The 15,842-nt window shown below is 59.7% G+C and overlaps 1 protein-coding gene across 6 annotated transcripts; it reads right to left on the bottom strand.

Annotated features, from left to right (window-relative positions):
- Nucleotides 1-430: 430 nt before the first annotated feature.
- Nucleotides 431-15,589, bottom strand: B3GNT3 (UDP-GlcNAc:betaGal beta-1,3-N-acetylglucosaminyltransferase 3). 6 transcript variants are annotated; one of them, XM_044998409.1, is made up of 2 exons: nt 15,549-15,589; nt 431-3,416 (listed from the first exon to the last, which is right to left on the bottom strand). In XM_044998409.1, the coding sequence occupies exon 2, from the start codon at nt 3,408-3,410 to the stop codon at nt 2,256-2,258; it is 1,155 nt and encodes a 384-aa protein (XP_044854344.1). In that variant the 5' UTR covers nt 3,411-3,416; nt 15,549-15,589; the 3' UTR covers nt 431-2,255. The 6 variants fall into 6 exon arrangements, 4 of the variants coding, with proteins under 4 accessions (XP_044854344.1, XP_044854342.1, XP_044854343.1 ...); XM_044998407.1 differs by lacking the exon at nt 15,549-15,589 and adding an exon at nt 14,041-14,286; XM_044998408.1 differs by lacking the exon at nt 15,549-15,589 and adding an exon at nt 13,333-13,427.
- Nucleotides 15,590-15,842: the final 253 nt, after the last annotated feature.

The raw sequence follows: 15,842 nt of genomic DNA on the forward strand, positions 1-15,842 counted from the left end.
GCTGACAGACTTGGCTGGAGCAGGAGGGAGCCGCAAGCCCACGACTAAATGCTTTGCTGACCTGAGGCCATACAGACGCACCTCAGAGAGCTAGGGGATGGGATAGCCTAATTCTGGCAATTAATTAGCCTTTGACTACTAGTGGTAAATATGCCCAGTGATCTATGAGGGGATGTTAGCTGAGGTGGGATCTGAGTTACCACAAAGAATTCTTTCCTGGGTGTCTGGCGGGTGAGTCTTGCCCACATGCTCAGGGTTTAACTGATCGCCATATTTGGGGTCAGGAAGGAATTTTCCTCCAGGGCAGATTGGCAGAGGCAGATTCACCTTCCTCTGCAGCCTGGGGCACGGGGCACTTGCTGGAGGATTCTCTGCACCTTGAAGTCTTTAAACCCTGATTTGAGGACTTCAATGGCTCAGACACAGGTTTGATACAGGAGAGGGTGGGTGGGATTCTGTGGCCTGCATCGTGCGGGAGGTCAGACTAGATGATCATAATGGTCCCTTCTGACCTTAAAGTCTATGACTCTGTGAAACCCTCGCCCCCACCCTTGTCAGGGAGGATCAAGCTTCTGCACCCCCAGGTTTGTGAGCTGGTGGCTTCGCCCCCCACATCTGGGTTGCAGAATCCTGAGCAATTCCACAAATGCCATCTGGGGTGGGGTGGCAAGAACATTCTGCCCCAATGGGGGAGGGGAGATGGGCTCTTGCCAGAACATGTGCTGAAAATAGAACCAATCTTCAGGTTCCTGCCACTTTTGGTTGTTGGTTTGGTTTGGTTTTGTTTTTTTTTAACTGCAACCTGGGGAGGGGAGGGATGTGTTCTCTCTGGGCAGTTCCTGACTCCATCTCAGCACTATGTGTGAAATTGAACGATGGATGTGGCAGGTTCAGAAGGGCGAGTGCATTTGAATGCAAGGTGGAGCTGGGGAATGGAACTGTTGAGGAGCCGGTTTGAAACATAAGACAAAGAGGCCAGGGAGCTTGGAAACTTTGGGCTTGTTATCTCATAAAACACAATTAACTGGCAAAGTCTCAGCAGCAGTTTGTCAGAGCCAGAGGGATGCAGCGGACAGGTTCAGAGAGGTGCACAGCTCTGTTGCCGCACCCTGGCAGCTTTCTTGATTGAGCAACAGAAATTGCCAGTGGGTCGAGTTTAACAGCAGTTCAGAACTGGGGTTTGCCCTCCGCTTGGGCAGATCCAGGGAGGGTCGTAGGTTGGGCCTCTGCCAAGCCCCCCGTGCCCGTCTGGCCGCGCCAAGTCCTACATGAACCAAGCCCCAGGCCTGAATTGAAAGGGCCCCGTTCAGATCAGCCGTGTCCTGCAAGGGGCTTGGGAATGTGCACGAGGCCGGATTCTCAGGGACAGGGCAGCACTTTGGAAATCAGCCCTTGGTGCCGTACTGTCTGCTTCTGCATCGTAGCCCCAGAGCCAAATTCACCCAGGGCTCGCTAGGCACGACTCCATTGACTTTACGGGGCCACAGCTGGTTACGCCGGGGCAGATCTGCCCCCCCCCCGAGCTCTGGAGCGGGGATGTGCATGACGCCCAGCTCCTGCTCTTAGGGCCGATGGTGAAACAGGGGCTGGGCTTGGGACCCCGAGCCAAGCTCTTCACGCCAGACACCCGACCCACTTCCTGCTGCGTTTGGACCTTCGGCCCCAGAGACGCAGCGTCTAGGCCAAGATCTGGGCATCGGCCAAGCCAGTGACATCCTGCCCAGGATTCGGGCACCCAGGTGGCAATGGGCCCATTAGTCAAGGAGGCAGAAATTCCCCCCTCCATCCCAGAGAGACCCCGGTCTGGCGGCTTTCTGGCAGTTGCTTTCTCAGAGGTAGCCGCCCCCAGGGGATCGCTGCAAAGGGATCCCTGCCCAGCTCGAAATGCTTATCGCAGCCACGGGGAAGGGAGGAGCTGCGGGAAAAGCTTCTGACATCCCAAGAATGGCAAATGAGCCAGACCAGTTGGGACAGGACCAGAAGCCAGTGAGCCGTTCAGCATCTCTGTGCACTCCATGCATGTTAGCCAACAGAAGCGTAAGTCCTGCTGAGGCTCGTTCCTGGAAGTCCCGCCCCTTGGAGCCGGGACTTCCTGGAATAGGCATCAAGAGCAAGAAAGAGGTGACTGGTCTGGAGCATTCGGGGCACAGCAGCGAACATCTAGATGGGTGGCATCACCCGCCGATGCCCTAGCACCTTCAACCTGGCATTACATCCCTTCCTGGTGCCCCCTCCCCTCGGATTCCAGGGTCCGCTCAGATGCTCTCATAGACCTGCAGCTTCTTCCCACAGCGCAGGTCCGGCTCGTGAATGGCCTGCCACATCACCAGCATCTCGTAGGGCACGAAGCGGTGCACCAGCAGCAGCTCCTTGTAGTAGCAGGGATCAAAAGACTCCAGCTTGGAGGAGGGCACCCTGACGCCAACGGTCCGGATGCCCATGTGGGAGGCCGGGGCCAGCCCGGCTTTCTGCAGGCACATGCCCAGGTAGACATCGTCGATGGGGAAGAGCTCGATGCCCAGCGACTCTTTGTAGATGGTGCGGGCGGTGAAGCCGGACATGAGCACCCCGCCGCCCGCGCAGTAGGATGGGTAGGAGTTGGTGGCGGTGACCTGCTCAGGCACGTAGTACTTGCTCCACTTCTCGCGGATGGGGCCCACGTTGGCGATGAGCTGCCCCACGTAGAGGTGCCCGTCGCCGTCGTTGGCGCCCCGCATGCCCAGCAGGTAGTGCACCACGTTGTCCGTGTTGGTGAAGACATCGTCGTCCCCGTTGAGGAGGAAGCGGGCGCCGGGGCAATGGGCCTCCAGCCAGCTGTGGAACAGCACCTGCTTGAGGGTCAGGTTGAAGAAGCTGTCCAGGAACGCCCACTGCAGCACGTCCCCATACTCCGCCGCCTCCAGCCGCAGCAGCCGGTTCAGCTTCCAAGCCTCCCGCGCATCCCTCGCCTCCCCGGCGAGGAAGAGCCTGCGGATACGGACCCCTTGGTACGTCCTCTCCTCCCCCCAAGTCTTGCGGATGATCTCCCGCCGCTCGTAATTCCCGGGCGACGACTTGATGGCCAGGAGGAGGAAGACCTCCGGGGAGCCCTCAGGCCCCCCGCACTTGTCGGGGGCGTCCAGCAGCTGGGGGAACTCCTTGCAGTGCTTGTAGCGCAGGAAGTCCTGGATGTGGCCGGGCAGGTCAGCGAAGCCGGAGATATTGGTGACCGAGGAGCTCTCCTTGCACTCGGGGCCATGCCATGGGGTTGTGGGGACGCTGGGCGGGGGGGTGGGGGGGCTGGTACTGCTGTCTCTCGTGGCAGCCTTCATCACGTGCTTGCCCTCGTTGGTCATGAGGAAGAGGAGGCCGCCGATCCCCACCATAGTCAGGATGAGGACCTCAGGCTTGCAGCCCCGGCGGGACAGCATCTTCCTCTGCAAGAGAGAGACAGAGATGGGAGCTGAGAACCAACACACGGCTGCACCTCCAACCATTCGCCCCATCCCTGCCCTGCTGGGGGGCGCAAGCACCTCCTCCTCTGCAGCTCCGGCTGCCCTGCATCTTCTCTCCACTCCTCGCCCCTTGGTTAGAACCCTGGCCCCAAAGCTCGACTCCAAAAGCCATTTTTAGGCACCTGATTTGAAGCGGACAGATTTCCAGAGGTGCCAAGCGACCACCGTCATTGATGGAAAGCCTGGCTGCTAAAGCCAGCCTGGCATCCCCTGCAGCCTGGCATCCCCACCTGCTTCCCAGCAACAGCCCCTGACTGGGTCTTCTCTGCAGCTTATTCCAGGGGTGGATGGGCAGGTTGAGAAAAGCCAACGGCACGAACACCAGTTTGGGGCATTTCCCCATTCTCACCGCCCCCGCCAATCAGCTTAGGAGAGTATCTAACAGTAAGTGTCGGGAATTAGACGTTGCTCCATTGCTGCAGGGATTTGGAAATCAGATTCCCAACACACTTGGGGAAAAATGTACTGCACACCCTGGATGTCATGACTGATGCTGTGCTGCCCACCAGGGCACCATGCAGAACATCACAGCAACACCGGGGGCAGAAGGCAGCTCCTCCTTCCACCTAATCTAAGGGAGAAGCTCCATGAAGCAGTATAGGCCCTATGACACACAGTCTAGGGGTTCCGGTTCCACCCAATAGAAGGCAACGGTGCACACACACACACACACACTTCAGACTCCACCCTCTATTCATACTGTAAGCACAGACACACACCCGTCAGGCACTGGACATCACAGGGGATGCAAGGTGTCCCCACCAGCCCGGTTACTGCTCGGCGTTGGCATGGGAACCTGGCATTCTAGCGCCCTAGGATCCTTTGCTCCCTAGACCGGATGGGGCTCTGGCAGCAGCCTGCCCCTCAGCACCCAACAGACACTTAGGGTCAGCCAGGAAGGCCAATGAGCTCAACGGAGAGACTTGCTTGCGTCGGATCAGCCCCCTTGTGTCTCCCCCACTGCAGTCGGGGGGATCCCTGCAGAAGCAAGGTGCCCCACTAGGACCGCAGCATGGTCAGCGAGCTACTTGGTGGGTTGAGGCAGGCTTGGGTCCAGAGGAGGCCTGTCTGGGGCTCCAGTCGCTTTGGGACACTAGCCCCAAAGCCAGGAAACGCCAGCAATTCATTCCCTCTCCCACCCCTACAGCTGAGAAAACCGGTGACGCTGCTGCTTCTCCCACAGGGACGCCACCCGTCACAGTCACCGCCAGCCTAGGAGGATTCGTGAGCCTACACAGAGCAAAACTGGCTTTACCCGCCCGTTTCTGACTGAAAATGGGGAGGAGGAAGCGGGTTTCATTTCTCCTGCACCCAACAGAGGCCTGGTACTGCTCCGAGGCATGACCAGGACATTCAGGGGAGAGCTCTCCAGGGATTTAAAAACAAAACACAACTGATCAGTGGCAGCAGTGACAGTCCAGGCTCTTCTCGGTTTTGTTTAAGGTTTAAAAGGTTGCAGCAAACGCCAACCACAGCCAAGGCTTTTCGGGAGGGTGCTTTGGTCAAAGCAGCTCCTGGTGTGTCCCTCATCAGCCTGGACCAGAGCCCGGGTTGCGTTGCATTGAAAGATTTTAAATTGGCACCGTCGGCCGCCTTTGTGCGGTTGTGCACTTTGTGCTCTCTTCCCCAAACACTCCCTGCCACCCACCCGCACACACACAGTTGTACATGTAGACCTTTTCCTTTCTGAATCAGCTTCCTCCTTCTCCCACCATCAGACACCCGATCGCAGCCGCCATGCTCACCGCACCCTAATGTGGTCACACGGGAGAAGGGGGGGCGGGGGGGCCGCAGGTGTCTCACCTCCCCCTCGCCCCCACGCCAGCAGCCTCATCCCCCATGGCCCAGTAACCCCTGCACCCACACCCTTCCTGGAGTCTCAGTCCTCGAGGGAGCCCCTCTGCGGTCCCTCCCTCACCTTACCCCTTGGGTGGCAGGTCCGCCCACTTCCCAGCTGGCCCTGGAACTGAGAGGAGCTGCCCAAGTTTTGGCAGGTGAGGACCGCTGCGCTGGCAGAGCAGGATCTGGGTGCTGGCCCCGCCTGCGATGTGTGCGGCTCCTACTTGCCTGATCTCTGTGCTCACCCGCCAAAAAACCCTGCCCGCAAATGACGTCTCTAGGCTGCCAAGAGAGTACAGACACCAGGCAGGCCAGTCTAAAACCGGTCCCGCCAGTCCAAAACCGGCCGGGTGGCTACCCTCTCTCATGGACATGCTAAACACTGGTCAGACCACAGGCCAGGGGCCTCCCCTCCTCCATGGCCTATGCGCACACACAGACACTAGCACGCTAGCCTCAGGCCACCTTCTGTGCACCCAAAGCCTACTGACAAAGAAGGTGGCCTTTATTAAGAGGCTGAATGAGGAGCCGGGGGTTTGGTTCAGTGGGTAGGTCGCTGCAGCGCTCCAGGGCTTTGCCGTCACTACAGAAAGGTGCATTTTTTAACCAAGGGATAAATTGACTCACTCAACCACATCGCTGCAAAACCACAATGGAAACAGGGCATTTGGGCGTCACTGCGAGGGGAGCCGGCCTCCTGCTCCCAAGCTGCACGCACCCTACGAACCCTGTCTCCAGCAGCATTTCACAGGGACAGAGCTACCCCTGCTTGCTCTCTCGCCGGGAACTTTGGGGTCAGCAAAGACAAAGCCTGCGCTTTACTTCCCCCCCTCGGGTAAAACCGGGTAATCGTCCTTCCTTGGTCTGCCTGGCCTCCTTGGACTGCAGGCTCTGCCTCGGGCCCCCGCACCGTGGTGGCAGCATGCACCTATTTATAGAGCAGTCCCTAGCTGAGCCCCAGACAGAGCTCTGGAATGCACACGCCGCCTCATAGAAACACCAGAGACAGCGTTGCCTAGTGGGGGAAGCAGCAGGCTGGGAGCCTGGCGTTCTAATCCCATTTCACCGCACAGCCTCAGCAAAAAACCACCACACAAAACCCCACTCGCTCTGGGCCTCAGCCCGCTTGGTAACCCACCCCGGCTTCCCGGGAGTTCCCAAGGTTTAGTCTGTTTGCGCAAAGCTTGCTGACACCCAGCAACGTAGCCCTGAATAGCAGATTGTGGACATTGGCAGAGCGTCTAAAGAAAACCAGAAATCAGATCTGCAGTAAACTCCCTTGCTGCTGCATTTGCCATCCGTGGAGCTCAATGCAGGTTACAGACTTAGCAAATTAACCCTCTCAATGCCACCCCCCAGGAGGGAGCCACTTTTAGCCGCATGCTACAGCCATGGGAAAAGATTTGCCCGAAGGTCACATAGTCAGTAGCGGCCGCGGGAACAGAACCCAGGAGTCCTGACCACTGCCCCCCCCACCAGACTTCACACTTCCTCACAGTGCCAGGAACAGAACCAAGTGAACTGATCTGTCGGTTGGGGGGAGGGGACACACTGAAAAAGGAAAAAAAAGAAAGAATTGGTTCAGTTTGAACCCAAGTGGAATTGGTCCGTTTTTTCCCTCATCAAATATTTGTTTGTTTTAAGTCAAATGAAACCTTTTGTTTGTTACAAAATAATTCGGGGGGGGGTTCCCTTTTTTTTTTTGGTTTCAGTTTGCGACTGTTCTAAATGACACGCCATCGCCAAAGAAAAACTTGAAAGGTTTCATTTCAAAATGGATGAAACAGTTTTGACGTCTTTAGGAATTTTTTTCAGCTGAAACTATTCGCTGAAGTTGACCCAAATTTGCAAATAGTTTTAGTGTCCGGGGGGGGGGGGGGGAGGGGGAGGGGGAGGGGATACATTTTTGGTGAATTTATTGTTCATTGAAAAAGTTTCCCCCAGCTCACCCTAGAAGTTCCAAATCGTCTAGGGAAATGGTAAAAATATTTGGGGGTTTCCTCCCCATATCCCTCAACATTTTCCCATTCCTCTTCTCTTCCCCCCAACAAAAATCTGGAAATAAAAAAAAAATCAGTTTTCAAAAAACACAATTTTGTATATTCTTGGGGTTTGTTTTTTAAACACTAAAAGAAAATCCCCAAATTAAAACTGTTTTAGCTACAATTTTCATCTTTTCAACGCACAAAAGAAAAAGGGAAAATCTCCTCCCCTCAAGGGGTTTTTCTCTCTCATTTTCATGGCCACACCATGGGGGTGTCCCGGGCCAGCGGCTCCCCGGCACGCAGACTGCCGCTCGGTCCCAGCTCCCGGGCCTCTGCCTGCCCGTGGGAGCCGCTTCTCGCGAACCTCCCAGCACGGCCAGGGGCTACCCTGGGCCAGGCATTATGCAGACACAGGCGCCACCGGCCCAGGTCGCCCTCAGGGGGAAGCCGAGCTGATCCTGGATCCTCGGGTGGCTCCCCCAAGCGTTGGCAGCCCCCGCGGCTTCCTGGCAGCGCTCGGTCTCGTCCCCTCTCCCCTCGAGCTCTGGCTAGCGGCAGGGCTGCAGGCCCAGGGGCAGCCCCCAGGGGGCAGCATGGTCAGGTCCCCGGGGTGCAGCGCACCTGCACAAGGCTTATCTCCTCGGCCTCCGGGACGCCGATCAGGCGCCTGCGTTGCCAGTCCCCACCGGGCCAAGGAGGCAGGTTCCTTGAGGCGACTCCCACACAGATGTCACTTCTCCCCCAGTCCGCTCCTCGTGGGACGAAGGGTTTCACTGGGATCTACAGTCTGCTTCGCCCACACTGCAGCTGGGAGACGGGGGAGGCACCCGAGCAGGTCCCCTCGGGGCGGGTTTGTGGGCAGCCTGGTCCTCTGCCCACACTACTCTGCCATTGTTAGCCGCCTCTCCAGGCATTCCCTGGCTGTACCCAGGGGGCACAAGGGTCCCACGTCTCAACGTGCCACGTCTCACAGCAGGTGGTTAGAGCCACCCCCCGGGCTCTCTGTGGTTTGCAATGGCATCACCTTACCCTGGTGTTCCACACTAGCTGCCACGTGCGTCACCCCCGTTCGGCCCAGCCCCCTCCCCCCGGCCCGTAAGAGGATTTCGGGGGCAGTTCTGATCGGGGAAAAGGGGATTCTCTGGTGTCATCCTGAAAGGAGCAGAACAACTCAGAAACATGGACGCCGTCTGGTTTGGGGGTCTGCATTCATCCCTGCGGCTGCCACTGGCCGCTTCCTGGGAGCCTAGGTCTGGGTCCCTTAAACCTCCCATTCCTGCCCCCCAGCCCCTGCTGGACGACAGCCCCTGGGATTGGGTGTGGCGGCGTTTGGTTTTTCACATGCCGACTGAGAAGAGCGATGGTCATTTTTAAGCTTTTTTTTTTTTTTTTTTAAATCATCAATTGAAATTTTCACATTTGTGAGAATCTCCCGGCGGCTCGGACAATTATCTAATGTTGAGAATCAAAAAGTTCCAGCAGCGTAGCCATTAACACTCAAATTGTCAACGTCACATGTCAAGATACCCAAAGGGAACCGCCCTAACCTCCCCCCCCACCACACACACACACCCCTTCTCCAGCAGCACTGCTCTGAAGCAGAACTTCAATCATCATCTGTGGAAATGTTTCACTGGATTGTGTGAAACCGACATGGCCTGATCCCCATGGAGGGATTGGCCTCAGGAAGGCCCTCCCGTGTCTCTAAGTGGTTCTAGCCCGCACGGTTCCCATAGAAGCTCCAAACACAAACACAACCTGTGGAGCAAGGCCTGCAGAGAGTCTGAGACAATCGCTCTGAGAGAGCCGGAGCCGCCCTGAGCGTAACTGACACAGTGACAGCTGCCTGAGTCTGCCGAGAGCCGGAGACAATTGCTCCAAGGGGGGGCAGCTGCCCCATACATCTCCAAGAGCTATTAACTCCAAAACCAACTGCTCTGAGAGTATTCTCCCCCCTCCCCACACACGGCTAATCCTGGGAGAAGGGCATTGACACACACACACACCCCTGATCACTGTCACTCGAAGTGGGGAGCAGAGCCATGGCACAGGGAGAGGCCCATAGTACAGGAGCAGAGCTGCGGGGGAGCCCTCGGGCTGCAGCATCCCTAGGGGCTTGTCTTCGCCTCTCCACGCACTGCCCCACTCACCGTAATAAGCCGCGTTCCTCACCGGGGGGTAGAGACGCATGCCAGCTCGGAGGGTGCCAACTCTGACGGGCCGAGTCACCCAGCCGCCGAAAGCAGCATCTCAACGCGGGAGAGACGGCGCCAGCTGCTTCAGTCAAAGAGCCGCACTTTGGGGGCGTGCCGAGCAGTGGAAAGGGGCCACCTCCCCCCCGTAGCTATGGCGATGCCAGCCTGGCAAATCCCCCTGCGTCGCTCGACTCTCCGTGACTCGCTGGCAGCATCTGGAGCCCTGCTAGGTGTATTTATTCTCCAGAGGCACACTGCACACCTGTCCAATTAGCCAAGCCCCAGGCCAGAGCCGCAAGCAAGAATTTCCCAGGATGTTTGCTTAACACCAGTTAAACTTTCCTTCAGCAAGCTGGCCCTGTGACAGGCAGAGCCGGGCTGTTACTTCAAATGGGACCTTCCTGAGGCCAAGGAGTGCCAAGTGCCTCTTGCAAGGCGTCACGTGCTCCCTGCCAGCTGCCACGTGCCCCCACAGGAGCCTACGTCCCCAGCAGAACCTCAGCCCTTGTGCAGGATTGGGCCCTAAGCAGCTTGCGCCGCCCCTGCTCTGGGCTGCAGGGACCGCCGCGGGCCTCAGGCCCATTTGCACCAACCTAGCTGGTCCCAGCTCACGGCTAGCAACCCCCAGCACGAACCACAAAGCCCCTCACGCCCGTCCCCTGTCCTGGCCGGGGATGGCTCAGCCTCAGGGACGCCCTGGGCAGATGGAGGCCAGCAGCGAGGCCTGGCGTGAGGGGTCAGGCAGCAGAAGTGGCAAGATCGAGGGAGACTCTGAAGTGGGTGGAAGCAAGGAAAACGCCCATCGACAAAATCCCCCTTCGCAACCCAGCGCCTTGGCACGCCTGCGCTCCCCCCTCTCAGCAGCCCCCGCCGCCCACCGAAGCAGCAAGATGCAGAGCAGGAAACGTGCTCGTTTGACGGTTAGAGCCGCACCGGGCAGAGGTCTTGCCCGGCACACAATGCAGCCACCTCTTGGGTGGGTCACAGCGAGCCGCTCCCGAGCGAAACAGAGCCCCGCATCCAACGCGGACCACTGGGGCGTGGAACGGAAGAGCCGAGCAGGCCTCAGCCAGGGGACAGCCCTGCTCTTTGCAGCAAGGGGCTGTGGGGGAGTTAATCCCCAGGTTTTAAATGTCAGCCAACAGCCTGCTTACACCCGGACACCGCAGAAGGGAGACGGCACCTTCCTGCGAGGGCTCCTGACCCCACACTTACCCCGCCCCCACCCTGCTTAGCGTTGGGGAGCAGCTGGCTTAGCAGATAAGACTCCAGGGCCGCATGGGGATTCCCCCTCCCTCCAACCCAAGGCCCGGTCGGCCCGGAAGCCACGGCCCCCCTGCAAGGCAGCACTGGACTGAGAGAGCCCCCACCCCGAACCCAACTCTTTGGCTTAGCCCTTAGCTCCCTGGAGCACAGAGAATCTGCCCCGCACCCCCTGGCAGCACAAGGGACAGGAATCGCCCCGCGATGCCCCAGCCCGGGCCCCGGGCCGGCACTCCGGGCAGCCGGCTCTGCAGCAGCACCAAGCTGAGCTGGCCTGGCCGCCAAAGGCTCTCAGATCACCGTCCCAGCAGGCGGTTTTGCAGCCACTGAATAGGGGCCGGTGTCGTGCCAGCCCGTTGACACCGGGCCCAGCCCCCAGGATGTGGGCCGGGCATCGGGGACAGCTGGGAGTCTGCCAGCCTCTTGCTTATCCCCATCACTGGTGCGACTAATTCCCGGCTCCCCGCCTGTCTGGGTGAGCTGGGGGTCCAACAGGCCTAGGTCTGCCTAGGAGTCGCTCCTGCTTCCCTGGCTGAGCCTCCAGAACCAAGTCAGGATCTACCCCAGGGGCTGCCCCTGCCTGGGACAGGGCAGCTGGGTTCTGCCCCACTGGATCCCTTAAAGCCCTTAGCTCTGTAACCCTTTAATACCCAGCCTTGGGGTCAATGGGACGCCCTCATCTCCCGTCTCCCAGGCTGCCCAAGGCGCTAGCCCCGCTCCTGGGGCCTGTCTACACTACACCTTTTACCAGGCTCTGGAGCAGGCCTGAGCGACTTGTCCAAACCCCACATCGGCTGCTAGCTCCCGGCCTGGGGCTCAGAGCGCACCTCAGCCTCCCGACAGGCCGGGGAAGGGGCCTCTCTCACCCTACAGCCCAGGGGCTCCTACGCTGGGGGAATCGTGCAACACCGGCGATGGGAAAGAAAATCAAAAAAGATAAGAGGAGCAACAGCTGGGGGGGGGCAGGAGGTGTCACCCAGAGACACGTGAGTGGCATGGGATGTGCACCCACCTGGTCAGTGCAGATTACACTTCGCTCCAGGCGCATGAGGGAGCGGAGACAAAACCGAAACGGCCGCTGGCGCCATCTCAGAAACCAGCCGGGAGTTCAGGAAGCCCCTGAGGCAGGGCCAGGCCCAGGGCTGCAGCAACGAGCTAATGCCAATTGGCAAAAACCGCAGGAAATATGCACCGGGGCTGGGAGGAGAGATTCCAGGGTTGGGCAGTTCAGACTCCAGGGAACCAAGGGGATGGATCCCCAGCCGGCCACACTCAGCTGAGCTCCACCGCGTCTGACCCGGCCCCATGGAACACATAGATATGGGGCATGGGCGAGCTCGGAGAGTTTCTTCCGCCTGCCCCCTCACTGGCTTTGTGGATCTGGGACCTCTCTCCTAGCTGGAGGAAGGAGACACCCTCCGGGCCTGAGCTGTGATGGCTCTGCATCGAAAACAGCGAGCGGGGGGCCATGGGTCACAGGGCGAAAATCTGCAGCCCGGAGGAGACTTTCTGAACCTTCAGCTGATTTTATTGCAGCCGATCATGGTACACGTTCCTCTCAGCAAGGAAGGAAGGCAGGGAACCAGCCCTGAATAGACCGAAGGCAGGAGGGAATTAGGCACTGTATTAGAATATACTGCCTGCCTCCGAGGCACCTGCTCGCCTCGCCGGCTGTGAGGTCTTTCTCCTCCCAACGCCCCTTACAGAGGGGGAACCACAGCACAGGGCAGCTGAGATCACCCAGGCAGCCTGGAGCAGATCACATCCCCAGCCCACTGCACTAACCACTGCACCATCCTGCTTCCCTTGCAGCCTGGACTCAGCTCCCTCGGACTGGGAGCAGCTGTGTGGGGAAGGTGCCTGTGCTGGGGAGGGGGGAGGGGGCTGGCTCCTGCCCCCTAACCCAGCAGATGGGGCCAGATTGCCAAAACGCTGCAGCACCCACTATCCAGCCGGGATTTTCAAAGCTCCCATTCGGGCCCCTTAGCAGCCAGACTCCGGGAATCCCCCACGGCGGGCGCATTGCTCGGCATGATCTCTGGTGCCACCCCAGGCCAAGTCTTTCCAGCCACCAACACAAGCTCATTCCCAGTAGGAGAGAGAGGGTCTCCTCCATCCCCACTGCCACCAAGGGCGTAGTTCACCTGGAGGGGACGCTGCTATGTCGCAGGCCTCTTTGGGGCCGGCACAGCCTGAGTCCCTTCTGCCCCCAGACGCTCCCCCCATCCCGGCTCCATTTTAGCTGCTCCTCAGAAACAGGAGCTGGGTCATTTGTTCCACATAAGGAAGGAGCCTCCCCCGGCTCAGGCAGGAAAACCCGGTGGCCTGTTACTGCCTGGAGCTTGAAGCCAGGAAAGAGGCGTTTATCTGGAAACGGAAGAGGGCAGCTGCCTGGAACGATAGCAAGGAAACCCTCCTAGTCCCTCCAGTGCTCCCCCTGCCCCCCCATCTTCCTGTGTAGCCCACTCTGCTTCTGCAAGGCCCCCCCAGAGACACAGAGCAAAGCACGGCCTCCCATCTCCCCCTACAGCCGCTGAGCCCAGGGTAGCTACTCACTGCAGAGTGAGGATTTCAACACCGCCGCCTGGCTCAGGATCTGCCTGCTGCTGGGCACGGAGCAGCCCCTCTCACCTGCCGGCTGCCTTCAGCAGGTGACTGGGACCTGGCTGCTGCAGGCTAATGAGGCAATCAAGGTGTTTGCCCCCTCCCACTCAGGAGGAGTTCAGCTGGCAGCAGCTGCTCTAACCAGCTCCTCAGGAAGGGGCTAGGGCAGAAGCCGCTGGCAAAGTGCCGCCAAGGTGTGCCTCACCCGTGCGTGCCACTGAGCAGATCCCTGCTCGGAGCTAACTCTAGGGCCTCAGAGGAAAGTGTGGTCAAATGGGAGGTTCAGCCCTGTGAGGCAGCGTGGGCCAGTGGGCAGGGCACCGGGGTGGTGCTCCGAGCGGGGCTTTCTTCCCGTTTCTGCTCCGTGACCACTTCCCCTTGCAGTGCCTCAGTTTCCCCTCCCACCCTTTGGCTGGCTGGCCTCCTTAGATTGTAAGCTTTTTGGGACAGGGACTCAGTCTGTATTTGTGCAGCGCCTGGCACCACCCTGCTCCCTTCTGGGGCCTCTAGGTGCTGAGGAAATTCCTCTACATTAGAAGAATCTGGCTTTTCGCAGGCAAACACCTAAGCGAATGCCATAGCTCTAGAGCAAGGGCAGGAGCAGCCCAGGTGACAAGGGCAAAGAGGTTGCAAAACAGGCTTGATCCTGCTGGCACGTACCTTGCAGAGGGCAGACAACCACATCCAGCTGACATGCAAAGCACAGCACGGGGGCAAGAAGCAGGGAACACTACCGCAGGGCAAAGAGGAGCCTCTCCATTAGCTGGCAGCAGTAGTATGACTTTTATCCTTGAGGGCAACACAGAAACCCCCACCCTTAGGCTATAGCAGTGGGGCCCACTTGCTATTTTGTTGCTAACACAACCGATAGGAAAGACACTTTGTGAGTGTCGTTCCCTCCCATGCACAAATTAACCCCCAGAGGAGCCATTCAGTAGGAGGGCTGAGGCTGCCCCGCCCCCATGGCCCCTCCCCAGTGCTTCACTGGTTCTTCAGCACCTGCTCCCAATGGCAGAGACCTCCCCCCTGCCTGGGGAGCTTGTTCCCACGCCCTTGTGCTGTTCCTGCTCCCGGTGATTGGTGATGGCTGGGGGAGGATAACACGCCCCTGTCTCCCTGGAGCAGGAACGCTTGGAGATCCCCCCGGCTTAGTGCCAGGAGCAGGTGGCGTGTGGGTGGGGAGCAGGCTGGGAAGTCTGTGCCCTGGAAGGCCCAGCTCCAGCCGGACCCAGCCCAGGAGCAGCAGGACTGACTGGTGCTGGGCGTAAGAGAAGCCCTTTGCCCTGCAATGAAACGGGGCCGGCCTTGGGCTGCATGGGACCGGGCCACCCCACGAGCCCTGGGCTGTGCCGGGAGGCCAGGGGACCCAACCTGAGCCTACCTCCATGGGGGCCGGCTCTGTTGTCCCAGCCTAGGGCGGGCGGCACCTGCCTTCCTGCTTACCCGGCCTGGGGCGGCCAGGGCAGCCGAGTCAGGGTGGGGCAGGGTTTATCGCGAGCCAGGCTGGTTCCCCTCCACTCCGCCTGGAGGCCGGCTCAGCCAGCTGGGTCAGGAGGTGCAAACCCAGCTGCTGACCCAGCATCCCCTGCAGGAGCCGCTGGCCGCTGGGAACATCCCCGCTGGGCTGGGGCGGCTCCAGGGCCTAACACCAGCTCCGAGCTCCGGGCCGGTTCGCACTCGGATCCCAGCGCCAGGGCCCCTCGCCGCCCTTGGGCACTTCCCCTAGTGACTCCCCACCCCACCGGCCAGGGACGGGGACCATCACGGAGGGGTCCAGTTGCTCCGCAGCGTTGGTTCCTCTCCCTGTGCAGCAGCTGGCAAAGCCAGGGCACTGGGCCACCCCCCTCAGCCCCCCAGGACCCCTCCCACAGCTCCCACCTGCTGCCCTGGCAGCCCCAGGAGTTTCTTTTTACAACTGAACGTCGCTGCTTTGATTCTTGGAGGGGGGGCAGCCGAGGCTGGAAACCCCCCTTGAGCTGCCGAACGCTGGACCCCTCGCTGCCCCGGTCCCCTCTGCCTCCCCCCACCCCATAGAATTTTCCATAAACGCCAAGGCAGGCCAGGTAAAGGCGGGGGTGGGGGGAGGCTGAGGGATCAGGCCCTGCCCCAGCTCCCCCATGGGAGGAGATAGACACACATACGTCCCCCCCACGGCTTGGCACGCCTACCTGCACCTCCACTCAGCAGCAGCAGCAGCAGGAAAGGCGCCTTCACAAACTCAGGAAATGATCTAGGGCCTGTGACCAGAGCCCTTGGCCACATCCCCGCTGGGGGGGCTGGAGAGGAAGACGCGGGTGGGTCGGTTACATGAGGTGGGGGTGGGGGTGGCGGCTTTCTCTGCAGCTGGAGGAGTAACGGGGCCCTGCCCTTCGACCCGCTCCCCAGCAGAGTTAGGAGGTAGGGCCCTGCCCCCTGTCTGTGTAACCCAGGTCAGTGCCCACCCAGGGCCGGCAGCTCGTTCT

The sequence above is a fragment of the Mauremys mutica genome, chromosome 24 (assembly GCF_020497125.1).
Source record: "Mauremys mutica isolate MM-2020 ecotype Southern chromosome 24, ASM2049712v1, whole genome shotgun sequence".
NCBI classification, from domain to species: domain Eukaryota; kingdom Metazoa; phylum Chordata; order Testudines; family Geoemydidae; genus Mauremys; species Mauremys mutica.